At 59.8% G+C, this 12,447-nt stretch overlaps 1 protein-coding gene across 1 annotated transcript in view; it reads right to left on the reverse strand.

Annotated features, from left to right (window-relative positions):
* Positions 1-12,408, reverse strand: part of STK36 (serine/threonine kinase 36) — a 15,530-nt gene extending 3,122 nt beyond the window's left edge. Inside the window, exons 1-26 of the mRNA XM_009275026.1 lie at positions 12,325-12,408; positions 11,181-11,321; positions 10,171-10,248; positions 9,633-9,763; positions 9,134-9,383; positions 8,636-8,729; positions 8,196-8,365; positions 7,778-7,977; positions 7,572-7,698; positions 7,317-7,460; positions 6,871-7,050; positions 6,553-6,650; positions 6,089-6,194; positions 5,548-5,689; positions 5,127-5,254; positions 4,411-4,515; positions 4,094-4,192; positions 3,786-3,880; positions 3,402-3,465; positions 3,096-3,206; positions 2,869-2,943; positions 2,260-2,431; positions 1,695-1,842; positions 1,314-1,473; positions 274-1,020; positions 21-174 (exon numbers count right to left, since the gene is read on the reverse strand). Coding sequence (XP_009273301.1) covers positions 21-174; positions 274-1,020; positions 1,314-1,473; positions 1,695-1,842; positions 2,260-2,431; positions 2,869-2,943; positions 3,096-3,206; positions 3,402-3,465; positions 3,786-3,880; positions 4,094-4,192; positions 4,411-4,515; positions 5,127-5,254; positions 5,548-5,689; positions 6,089-6,194; positions 6,553-6,650; positions 6,871-7,050; positions 7,317-7,460; positions 7,572-7,698; positions 7,778-7,977; positions 8,196-8,365; positions 8,636-8,729; positions 9,134-9,383; positions 9,633-9,763; positions 10,171-10,248; positions 11,181-11,321; positions 12,325-12,408 — 4,003 coding nt within the window. The remainder of the gene's footprint in view (positions 1-20; positions 175-273; positions 1,021-1,313; positions 1,474-1,694; positions 1,843-2,259; positions 2,432-2,868; positions 2,944-3,095; positions 3,207-3,401; positions 3,466-3,785; positions 3,881-4,093; positions 4,193-4,410; positions 4,516-5,126; positions 5,255-5,547; positions 5,690-6,088; positions 6,195-6,552; positions 6,651-6,870; positions 7,051-7,316; positions 7,461-7,571; positions 7,699-7,777; positions 7,978-8,195; positions 8,366-8,635; positions 8,730-9,133; positions 9,384-9,632; positions 9,764-10,170; positions 10,249-11,180; positions 11,322-12,324) is intronic.
* Between the last annotated feature and the right edge of the window lie 39 nt (positions 12,409-12,447).

The raw sequence follows: 12,447 nt of genomic DNA on the forward strand, positions 1-12,447 counted from the left end.
GCGGGGGGCGCTCCCGGCACCGCTCCCGCAGGCGCCGCGCAGAGGTGCGAGGAGGCGGAGGAGCTTCTCACAGTGCCGGGCAGAAGACGGCCGGGGGCTGCCACCAGCAGCGGGCTGCAAGTCGCCGCTGGCCAGCGCGGCCAGCTTTTCAGTGGCTCTGAGGGACAGCAGGACCTGCGGAGCGGAGAGGGACAGGAGTCACCTGCCAGCCTGGCCCCTTGTCCTCACAGCACCGTCAGGTCCCACCAAGGAGCCGAGGTCCCCGTGCAGTACCCGCTGTATCCCGGGGTGCTGGCTGAGGGCCCGCAGCGCCACGAGGGCTCCCTCTCGCACGCTCTCCCGGGGGTCCCGGCAGGCCACCTCCAGCAGGACGTGGGGGGCCCTGTTCTCCATCAGCAGGTCCCCCAGCTCCGCCGAGCGCCGGCCCAGGTTGCCCAGGGCCAAGGCCGCGTTGCAGCGCGTCCTGGCCTGCGCGTCGCTCAACAACCACATCAGCCTGGGCACGGCCCTGCCCAGGGTCCCGGCCGGCAAGGACTCGTGGTAGGCGGCGTTGCCGACTGCAAAGCTGGCTGCCTTGCGCACGCTCTCCTCCCGGTCCTCCAGGCACCCCAGCAGGCTCTCCAGCAAGCCAGGCTGGCTCTGCAGTGTCTGGGGAAAGCCGTGGCCGTGTCGGAGCAGGTTGCCCAGCAGGTTGCAGGTTTTGGCCCGTATCGCGTGTTGCCGGTGGCCGAGCAGGCGGGTCAGTGGCTGGTCGGCCACATCCAAGCCCCTCAGGATCCTCTGGAGAAAGGGCAGGTGCTCCGGACAGGCCCGGGCCACGTGGGTCAAGAGAGACAGGAGGTCAGTTGTGAGCGTGAGGCTGTCTGTAAACAAGGCAGACGTCAAGAAGGCAATGACGTGCTCTGAGGCGGCGGCTGCCCTCACCATTTGGTTGATGACCTGCTCATCGGACACAACGAGGTGGCACAAGAGGCTCATGGGGAGCTCGGTGTACGAGAAGGGCAGATGGTGAGAGCAGACCTAAGGAGAAAGGAGAGAGAGCGGCGCTGAGTGCGCTGTCCTCGCATGCGGGCCAGAGAGCGGTTGAGGCCTGACCCATGGCAAGTCAAGCAGCAGCTGAAAGCTGCCAGCAGGTTGCTGCAGAGCTCAGCTGCCGGCCAAGCCGCTCTGAGGGCTGCATGGCACCCGAGTGACATCCCTGCGTGCAGAAATCACCAGCACGGTGTGAAGTGGTGCCACACATCAGGGGCCACAATGTGGGGAGGTGTCTCCACAGTATGGGGTGGAAGAGAAACGCGGGGCCAAGAGGGTACCTGCAGCAGCTGGGCAGGGATCTGGGCATCTCTCACAGCCTCCATGACCAATGCTAAGGTGTCTCCATCCACATCCAGGGCAAAAGGGAAACAGAGGAGCTGGCAGGCCTGGATCACCACAGCTGGGATGAGCTCAGGGTCCCCATCCTCTCCTGCTTGCCTGAATTTGTTAGAGAGAGGGAGCTTAATACAGAGGTGATCAGAAAAACATCAAGGCAAGAGGCAGAGAGCATTCCCCACACCAGGCACTAAGGAGAGGCTCTGCAGGTGAGCTGCACCCTGCAAGTGCCAGGTCAGTAATTTCTCAGCCCTCTGTGTGCTCGTGTCCAAGCCCCGTTCAGCGGCTGAGCTCTGCCCGCTTCAGCCCTCTCCACAACTCACGTCTGTGCCAGGCATGCCAGGAAGCCAGGGGACAGCAGCCTCTTCAGTGTCACCATGAGGACACCGTGGGACTGGGTGAGCTGAGGCAGGCACTGGTGGGACTCGCGAGTGAAGACGAAGAGGGCCAGGCTGAGGAAGAGCAGGGTGCCTGCAGGGGCAACAGCACAGCAGAGGGGCAAAGCTAGGGAAGGCTGAAAAGTCTCCTCTCTTCTGTCTGCCTGTACTGCCTCAAGGCTGCTCCAGGGTTGCTTCTGTGCTTCCCTGCCCAAGACCAGACCAATCTCCACCCACGGTGGTCACATCTGCCAGAGTGAATGTTCCCCTGCAGCAGAGACACCCTTTCTTGTTCCTCCATAGCCAGCTCAGCTGAGCTCCTGCCACCTGGGCACAGCATGGGCCAGCCCAGCCCTCTCTCCCCGGAGGACAACAGCAATCCTCAAGAAAAGTCCCCCGAGCGCCTCTGGCCTCAGGGACCAGGTGCAGATTGGGACAGGCGTGGGCAAGTCTGAGGGCAGACTGAGGAGCAGGGTCCAGGGCAGGTGCCCTGCCATCCTGCAGCTCCTACCTTGAGGGGAGAGGAGGTTCCAGTCCGGCTCTGCCGTGGGGTGACTTGCCCCTGGGGGGTCTCCCTCCAGCACTGCCCTGTCACTGCCCACGTGAAGCACCGCAGCAACACAATGCCACACCACGCTCCACAGCTCTGAGGCAGCAAAGCCCTGCTCCATGGCCACGTCCTCCTAAAGATGGGGAGACCGGTGTCGGAGGGTGTCCTGGTCCCCCATGAATCCCCAGGGTTCTGGTCCACGTCCCTGCCAGCCTCATGGTCCTGGGAAGGTCAGGCCTGGACAGACGTGGCCCAGGGGGAGGAGAGGGAGCCAGGCAGCTGGCAGCCCTGCTGCGCTTGCTGACAGTGCCAGTCCCCAGGCATATCTGCTCTCCCTCACTCCAGTGTGCCCATGAATCACCCCTCCCTGCCCACCACCCTCCCACCAACCCTCCAGAGCTCCACTGACAACCCAGGAACATTAGGTGACTTTCACAGGGCTGCACAGCTCAGCCAAAGCTGCCCGGTTCCCTGGTTTGCCTCAGCCTCCATTACCGATCCACATTTGGGCCTTTTTGCCCCCACACCCTTTAGCAGGGACCAGGCAAAGGGAGATAGGTAGGCTGGTACCTGGGCAAGCAGCTTCAGCAGGAGGAAAAAGATCCCATCATAGAGACCAGCACCCATTGGCGGGGGGAGCTGCAGCTATAAGAGAGAGCAGGGGACAGGCTGGAGCTAGGTGCTGTGTCTGAGGGCGGCAGCACCACACCTGCACCCTTCTGACCCTGTCTTTGACTGCACACCTCCACAGTGGGGTGACAGCATGGCTCCCCTGCTCCTCTGTCCCCATCCTGTACCTCAGCAGGTGCCGTCAGCACATTTGTCACCACCGGTAGGACCTCTTCTCCCCTGAGCTCCAATGCCACCCCGTGCCGACTGAGCTGTGTCAGGACGAATGCTGCAGCACCCTGTGGGACAGGGAAAGCTCAGCACCTTTGGGACTTTCCCATCTGCCCGCTCAATGCTGACTCTTCATCCCTCGGCCCAGGGCAGGGACAGCCAGGCTGCGCCTGCCCCCATCCCACCCTGAGCAAGCAACCCAAATGGGACATGGGGTTCTGCAGGGCTCTCAGTGACGGCTCTGGCAGGGTGGGCAGACTTACCACAAGGGAGACGACAGGAGACTGGGTGATGAGATCCATGGCCAGGGTAACCACCTCCTCAAGCCTGAAACACAGGGACCAGGGGAGAGGCACTGTGTTCCCACAGCTTCACATCCCACAGAGCAGCAGCATCCAAATATCCCCAGGGCTGGGAAACAGCCATCTTGCAGGAGGAGCGAGCCCTGGTTCGCAGCACCTCCTTGTCCCCGCTGGGTCCTCACCGCATCCCCAGCACCCACCCACACTGCCCAGCACTCTGCTGATGTGTCCGGATTGCAGGGATCAGTGGGAGCAGAAGCCCAGCTCTGGGCAGGGTGCAGGCCAGAGGGCTGTTCAGGGCAGGGCATGTTCCTCTCCCACCCATGAGCAAAAGCGGGTGCTTACCTGGGAGGGGAGGCCTGGAGCTGCAGGGTGAGCAGGGCCAGCAGATACAGTGAGGCCTCGCAGGCTGCCCCCTGGGCCACCACCGCCATGGGGACCTGCCAAGGGAGCAGGAGTCACAGGGGGACAGCAAGGCTGGGAGGGGAGGAAGGGACGTTTCTGGGCTCTGGAGGAGAACTGCACTCTCCAGACTAAGCTCCCCCAAACTCTTCTCCCCACACGTCCCCCAGCTTGGTCTGAGCAGCGCTCAGAGGAATGCATCCTGCTTGCCCACACTCCTACCCCACCACCGGGGCTGCGGTCAGGCCTACCTTGCCTTTTGAGAGCTGCATGAGGGAACCCCACAGCCGCTGGCTCCTTCCCAGGTGCTGGCACAGGCTTGGGCTGGCATGGCAGCCAGCGTAGAGGATCTGCAAGGCAGAGGGGAGAGATGCATACCAGCCTCTGAGAACAGGGACATGGTGACCAGGCCCATCCCAGTCACAGCCCATTTATTCAACAACTGACACCAGGGAGATGGGAGTCATTGAGGGCTGAGCCCATGGTTCCCTCTTCCCCATGCTCCTAACCCCAGACCAAAGGTCCAGGCACCTCTGGGGACAGCCAGATAAATGGATGGGACCATTACCTTGAGCACGTTCAAGGAGCAGCTTGGGTGCTCCAGTCTCCCCAGCAGCCTCCCAAGCTGCTGGCTCTCTCCCTCCATAAGCTTTTCAGCTACCTCCTGAGCGACCTGCAGAAATCAGCCTGTTTTGCACCCTGGGCACCTGAAGCACTGCACAGACTTAAGGAGTTTAATGCTAGCAACAAATTAATAAAAGAAGGCATCTGCTTCCTACATGTTGCCTGCGTTCACAAAGGGATGCCCATCTGCCATGACCCAGCATGGCTTTGATGCACAGTCCCACAGCTGAGATGAGCAAGGTGAGATTCCTCCTCTGTTTCCCTCCTTGTTGACTCAGAGCCGAGTTAAAGGATCAAATGTAAATCTGTAGTTTTGTTTTCCCTCTTATTTATTGTCCATTCAATTTCAGATTTCCTACAGTTCATATCACTGTCATATAAGAATTCTTCATGTTTTCTCTGCATTGCCTAGTTCTTTGCTTAGCCCATCCCGCAGTTCAGATCCTAAGTGTGAGTCTCTTAATTGACATAGGAGTCCTTAGACTCCTGAAGCTCAGCCGTTGGCTGGGAAGGAGCAGCCTGCAAGCACCAGCCCTGCAGCCACCAAAGCTGGAAGACCCCAGCCCTCCACTCTGCTGCTGAAAAAGAGACCCTCCTGCAAAGGGTTGCTGTTCCTGTGGGGACCACACCTCCTTGCCCTGCAAAGAGAGCTGGCCTGACCTGCTGCTTGGCTTTCCGACAGCTGTTCCTCTCCAGGGGGATGCTGCAGGCAGCAGCCAATGCAGCTGTGAAGAGGTCTGCCACACGTAAGCTCTGGTCATGGGCTGACCTGGCCTCCATTGCTGCACCTGCACAAGGAGAGAGCTCGGGAGACGTGCTAAGGGTGAGGGATGCTGAGGGGCAGCAGGACAGGGCTGGAGGCCAAGAGAGGAAAGGTCAGGCTTCTGACATGAGGAGGGTGAGATCTGGGACTGAGGGAGAGAACAGGAGAGCCCTGGTTAGCAGGGGTTTGGGCAGATAAGCTTCAGCCACCTCCTCCAGCCAACAGCACTGCAATGGCAGTCAGTGCTCCGAGGGAGCCCAAGGGCAGGAGGGAGAGGGGAAACCCCAGGAGAAGGTGGTGAGCTGCCACCACCGCTACCTCGCAGAGCAGGCTGCTCTGAGATGGATTCCTGGAGGAGTCTGTTTAGCAGGGGCTGATGCTCCTCTCGCAGGCTGGCATAGAAGGAGGCAGAGACGGAAGGGCACGTCGCATCCAGGCTCTCACAGAGTAGGGTGAAGCACTGGGGGAGACACAGGGGTGGTCATCACTGCAGATCAAGGGTGGGACGAGAGAGAAAGGCAATGGGGGAGGAGGCTGTGGGGGAACAGCAGAGATGGGAAAAAGACTCATGTGCTGGAGCTGCAGAGACCTCCAAGTGTTCTCTCCAGCAAGGTTACCGTGTGGGAGCCAGTAACTCTGGCTGAGAGAGGGGTACACATGGAGGCACAGCCAGGGAAAGTGCCCCCTCAGAGAGCTTGTTTCTGCATGTAATCCCCCCCAAAACCCCCAGTGGGTGAGACAGACCTCACAGCTGGGAGCAGGGTCCTCAGCCTGCATTCCCCCTGACATGCACACCCAGCCCCACAGCTTCTGTCCCTGGGGGAGAGGGTGGAGAGAAGGGAGACAGGGGCACCCTTACCAGGAGGCTTTGCTGGCAGAGTCTTATCTTGCTGTCGGCTGGCTCAGCCAGCAGCTCTGGCAGCAGGGCTAGGAAGCAGCCAGCACTCTCCTGGAAGGCCTGCAGGCTGGGGGAGGCAGCAGGGGCAGAGGAGAGCAGAGAAACACAGGCCCTGGCTGTGAGGACAGGGTCTGGCCAGGCCCATATGGCCCTGGCTAATACAGCAGGCAGTACACACTAGCACTGTGAGCCAGTGCCAGCAGGCAGCACAACCGGACTCTAGTCAGCTGTGCCTTCCCCTTAATTAGTCCCACTCACAGAAAGCGCTCCTCTGTGGGCACAGCAATATGGCATGAAGCACTTGGTCCGTGATGCTTCCCCACGGAGACAGCTCCAGCCACAGAGTATGAACACCACCCTCCCGCCTACTGCTGGGTCCCCGCAGTGGCCACAAGAGACCTCAGAGCACAGAGGGTTGTCCCTACCTGTCCTTTTGCCCACCCTCCTCCAGGCTGCATTCACTGCTGAAATAAACTGTGGTCACCATGAGGAGGTCTGTCAGCACCATGATACACCAGGGCTGCTGCAGGATCCAGAAAGAAACAGCAAGTGGGGATTGTCTGCTGGCCATCCCAACACCACCGCGGCGGGATCCTTCCCTGCCAGGACCTCCCCCTTCTCAAGGGGGCCTGGAAGAGGCACTGGTCCAGTGAGCCAGCTCCAGCAGGACACCAGGGCCTCCTCAGCACCAGCACTCTGCAGGGCTGGAAGGAGCCCAAATTTCTCTGGGATCCTACACCCACCTGCTTGGTGCTACCACTCTCCAGGATCTGCTTGGCTAGACACATCAGGGACAGAGGCACATTCAGCTCTCGGCAGAAGTGGTCCAGCAGCTCAGAGTCACATCGGGTAGCCAGGAGGTTGCCCACGACGCGGAGCACAGGGCGGAGACGGGAGGCTCCCTCCAGCATCCCTTCCAGCACCTGGACAGAGAAGCCAGAACAGCTTGTGATCAGCAGTGGTTGTGGCCTCTCCATCAGGCACGGGGCAGCCCTCCACCCCTTCAGGCAGGGGACAGCAGGGGAGCAGATGGCAAGCTAAGTGCACAAGACAGCTCCGGCTCCTGGAGAAGCAGAGGATCTCCTTGCTGGCTGGACTGAGGACTCCCCCAGTGCTCCCGACCCAATCTTGGGGAAGAAGGCAGCATCCATGTCCCCAGTCATAGCTGTCTGAGCCAGCCATCACTCACCTGCTGAGCAGAGTCTGCCAGGCGGTCCTGGACACGCTGCCGGAAGGTCAGGTCCCTCAAGAGGCTCAGCGGTGTGCTCAGCTGCATGGCCAAGGGCTCTGTGGCCTCGATTAGGTGCTGCCACTCCTCATCGCTCTCCAGCTCCTAACCACGGAGGAGAGAGGGTTGGTGCCACAGACCCTGCCTGCCCCAGGGTCTCTGTACCAGCCCCTGGGGACTGGGCTCTGCTGTCCTCACCACAAGACACCGTCTTACCTCACTCTCCAGGTCCACGGTCTCGATGCTGCCCCTGCCCCGGGGCTCTGCCCTGCCAGTACCAGGCTGCGGAGGGGCCCCTGCTCCAGGAAACTCCCGCTCGTAGTCTCGAGTGATGCTGTGCTCCCTGGCCAAGGAAACAGTGCAGTCAGTGAGCGACCCTGCCTTCCCCTCTTCCTCCTCTCCCAGCCCCAGCCCTCCCTCACCGTGGGTTGGGTGGAGGCTCCCCCAACTCCCACTCTGCCATGCTGCTCTTTCCTTGCAGGACACTGGGGTTCTTCTCTTTGGAGGCAGCCGGTGGCTCCCCCTCCACGAGGGCTGCCTTCCCAGGAGCTGCTCTGGGTCTATGCCCTGGGCATCCTTTGCCAGAGTCCTTCATAGATGCATCACCTGCCTTCAGGTGCCCCTGGATGATGGCAGAGAAGTTTGGTCAGGGCAGGGTTACTCAGCCAGACAAGCCCCCTAGACCCCACCACCCCAAGGACCCCACATCCTGCCTTGTGTGTGGCTGACACCCCAGCCTGACCCATGTACCTTCTGTCTTTCCCCCCAGCTCCCATTTCAGTGCCCCTCCTTTGCCCTGACTGTGGGACACAGCCAGGGGAATCCCACACTTTCCTCCACCTTTTTCTGTGCCTCCTCAGCCATCTTCTGACGGGCCTTTCTCAGGATCCTGGACTGACCGCTCCTGGGGGCCAGGGAATGGGCTTGCTGCTCCTTCAGGGCCTGCAGCTCTGGGGACAGCTTGGTGGTGAAGGGGTTTGAGATCCCGTGCTCTTCTGTGTCATCAATCACTGGGGAGGCGAGGGGAGAACTTCAGCAGCAGCTCTCCCTTGGGACACAGGGAGAGTGACTGGATCTGGGATCCCAGGGGAATCCTGGGGGACCCAGAGCAAGCCCGGGGCAGGAGCTAGGGGTCAGTGCTTGGAGGAAGCTGAGAGGAGGGAGGCAAAAAACAGGGTATTAAAAAAGGCAGGGCAGGGTTGTCCTCCCAGCCTCCAGGCAGTAGGAGGAAACAGGAGGAAACAGACCTGGCCAGCGCTGGAAAAAGAGCTGGTACTCACCAGTAACCCGTCCAGCAATGAAGGGGTGAGAGAGCAGCTCCGGCCACGACAGGCGCTGGTGGGGGTCCTTCATTAGTAGTCCCTGCAGGAAGCTCTACAGGGCAGCACAGTGCCAGGGTCACTGACACATGCTCGGCACCCACCAGTGAGCACAGTGTACCCACCAGTCTCCCCCAGTGAGGGTACCCAGGAGGTCTGCATTCCCTGCCTGGCTCTGGGGAAGGAGTGGCTCTAGTGCTTAGGGCAGACGGGAAGACACTGCCCTTCCCAGCCCAGTAAATCACTCCTCTGCTGTCGGTCCCAGTTTCCCAGCTTACAGAGGGACAGCAGTGATAAGGGTCCCCCTCCCAGGAGGCCAAGCTCTCATCCCTTCTCTATGTTCTGAAATCCCTGTTAGGGGACATAAAACCTAAGAGTGACCCACCAGGGCAGCAGATGAGGCCAAAGCTGCTGCCGCATTAACGGATCTCAACCCACAGGCAGGGCCTTCGCCCCTACCTTGAAGACTGGGCTTATGGCCTCAGGCCATTTGACGGGGTCCTTGACGATGAGGCTGACGAGCTGGAAGATGCTGCTGGTGTAGAAGGGAGGAGTGCCCACAAACAGCTCATACAGGATACAGCCCACAGACCACAGGTCCGCTGTGTGGTCGTACGGCCGCTCCTCCACCAGCTCAGGGGACATGTACAGCGGGGTGCCCTTGATAGAGGTCAGCACCATGGTGTGGATGCTCATGGCACGGGCAAACCTGCTCAGAGCAAAGCACAGATGGCCAGTTCAGGCTGAAACATCCGTTGCAGCTCCCAGGGAGATCCCTACGAGTTTACCAACACCTCTCCCCTCTGAAGTCCAAAATCCCCTATCCCTGCTCAACCTCTAAATATGCACAGAATCCAAGTCCCCTTCCACACACACCCCTCCTCCTCTACAGCACCCAGGACAACCCCTGGCCGCCCCAAGCCCAAGTGTCCCCCTCAAGTTGGCCCCCAGCACCCACCCAAAGTCACAGAGCTTGACGACGCCGTCTTTGCCCAGCAGGATGTTCTGGGGTTTCATGTCACGGTGCAGGATGCGGTGGGAGTGCAGGTAATAGAGAGCAGAGACCAGTTGGGCAGCTATGGTCTGGACCTGCCGGAGACACGGGAGCCTCACCCTGTGTCCTATGGTGCCACCAGCCAGCACAGTCATGGGGTCCCTTACAGGCTGGCTCCCCCAGTACCCTCACTCCTGCCCTTGCCCTGTTTGGGGCAGGGACTAGCCCCAGCCGTGGGCCAGCAGTTCCTCAGAGTAGGCTGATGGCCGAGGCAGCAAACCTGGTGTTGTTTTCCTTGGAGAGGGAACAGGGAAACTGTCCCACAATGCAACCTGGCTCCCTTTCCACCCCCTTCAGAAGCTCTGCCAGGTAAAGCCTCGGAGGCACCCTCACCCTCCTGATGTCACCTGGCCCACAGCAAAGACCTGCTGCTTGCAGGCAGACAAATCCTGTTCTCTCCACCCTGCAGCAAACACTGCGTGGCCACCACCATGAGAGTCACCTGGTCCTCGGGCAAACTCCCATCATCCTCCAGGATCTGGAAGAGCTCCCCCTCTGCGTAGTCAGTCACCACTACCACCTGGAGGGAAGAGCAGCACGGTGGGATCAGGCACTCACCCAGCCGCATCCCCACCATGCCCTAGGGACCAGGACAGAGCAGAGCAGTAAATCGATGAGGGAGACACTGGGGTGTCATCATACGCAGCCCATCAGATTGGGCTGGGAGGTGGGGCAGGAGAGAGCCCCTGTGGCTGCACTGCAGCAAGGGCCTGGCATTTAGCAGAGCCCTTGCAGCTGTCCTTATCTCGGACAGCCAGCAGAAACCAGGGAGGAGGGAAGGACAGGACAAGCCCAGAATGGTATTTCCACGCCCAGTTGGTAGAATCACTCCCTTAAGCTTGTTTTGAATCTGTTGCGCAATTACTTTATTTCATGCCCCCATGTCCCATAGCATAGTCTTCAATCCTTCCCTATCACACTCTCTCCGTGCCAGTTTAGGCCAGTGAAAAGTCTAAGCCTCTGAAGATCCCACTCTCACCCTGTGATCCCAAACCACTCCTCTTCCATCACACACCCCCCGCCCAGCTCCTTCATCTCTGTGCATGACCCAGTGCACCCCACACAGCCCAGCCAGTTGCTGGCTCCCCACACAGCACATACTGGAGGGCTCTGAAGAACACTGACCAGGTTGGCGTCCCAGTCCTTGTTCAGGCAACCCCCACGTAAGGTCCCTGCATGTCCTCAGGGAGGGTGGGAATGCCCTGTGGGCAGGGGACCTCAATGTGGCCATCTGAGGGAGCAGAGTAGGCTGCTGGCAGGATGGCAGCACCCAACGCAAGCCAGGAAGCGACTGGGAACAGAGCAAACCTGGCTGGCTGGAAAGGCTGCTAGAGCCCCGGGAGGGTGTCACCAGCATCTCCTGAGAAAAAGGTCCCTACGACAGCAGGGGACAGCCCTTGTTCCCCTGCCCCAGTCAAGCAAAAGCATCTGCCCCGAGAAAGTCCCCTTCACCTCCTTGTCGGTCTCAAAGCTGTCGAGCATCTGGATGATGTTGGGGTGGTGGAGGCCTCTCATGATCTCAATCTCCCGCTGCAGGTTCTTCAGCTCCTTCTCAGACCTCCCCACCTTGGGGATGAACTTCAAGGCCACCACCTTTCAAAGCAGGCAAAGCTGGGATCAGACCAGGCACCTGCCCTGGCAGAGGCTGCGTTTAACCCAATCAGGACTCAGCATTTTCCAGCTGAGCACACCGAACGAGACATTTGTTCACTGGATCCCTTGAAGCTGGGGCTCCCCCAGGCCCTTGCACATCGACACTGGTGCTCACGGTACTTTGCACATTAGCATATAAAGCAAACAATTGTAATCAGTGAGTGCAGACAAAACTAGGACTGACAGAAACATGGGACAGGAGGTAGAGATGCTGGCAGACAGCAAGCTAAACACGAGACAGCAGCGTGCCCCGGCAGTGAGGAGCACTAGCAGCACCCTGGGCTGTATCAACAGGCAGGAGTTTGAGGGAAGTTATTATTGCCCTTTACTTGTTAGACCATATTGGCAATATTGTGGCCATTTTTTGGCACAGAATGACATCAATAGGCCGGAGTGGGTATAGCAGAGGCCACCGGGATGGCGAGGGGGCTGCAGCACGTGGCGCACAAGTTGAGGCTGGGGGAAACGGGCTTGGTTAGCCTGGAGAAAAAATGCTCAGGGAAGCCAAATAGTAATTTTGTGATTCCCAAAAGGAGGTTTCAGAGAAGATGGAGCCAGGCTCTTTACAGACATGCAAGGTGGGAGGATGAGACAGGGATTACAGACTGAAACAGGGGAGCTTTCAAGTTGATATAAGGAAGAACCATTCAGCCCAAGTATAGTCAAGCACTGGCTGTGGGGTCTTTGTCCCTGCAGTTTGGCAGGATCTGAATTTAGCGCGGACTCTGCTTTGAGCAGGGGATGGACTGGGGACCTGCAGAGGTCCCTTGAACCTGAATGACTCCATGCCGGCAGGAGCCGGCCAGGAATGTCAGCAGAAAAATGAACGAGTGCCGAGTCCCAAAGCCCTGGCAGGACCCTGGAACCAAACAGCCACCAGAAATCAGTCCCCAGCGCCACACAACGGACCCCCGTCCCTCTCCCCTGCCGCCTCTTTCCTCACCTGGGCGCTGTGTTTCCGGCGCCCCTTGTACACGCGCCCGAAGGAGCCTTCGCCGATCATTTCCAGGACGTGGTACTTCTCCATCGCGGGCGTTCGGGGAGGGGGCCGCTGAGCTGCACAGGC

The sequence above is a fragment of the Aptenodytes forsteri genome, unplaced genomic scaffold, assembly GCF_000699145.1.
Source record: "Aptenodytes forsteri isolate BGI_AS27 unplaced genomic scaffold, ASM69914v1 Scaffold255, whole genome shotgun sequence".
NCBI classification, from domain to species: domain Eukaryota; kingdom Metazoa; phylum Chordata; class Aves; order Sphenisciformes; family Spheniscidae; genus Aptenodytes; species Aptenodytes forsteri.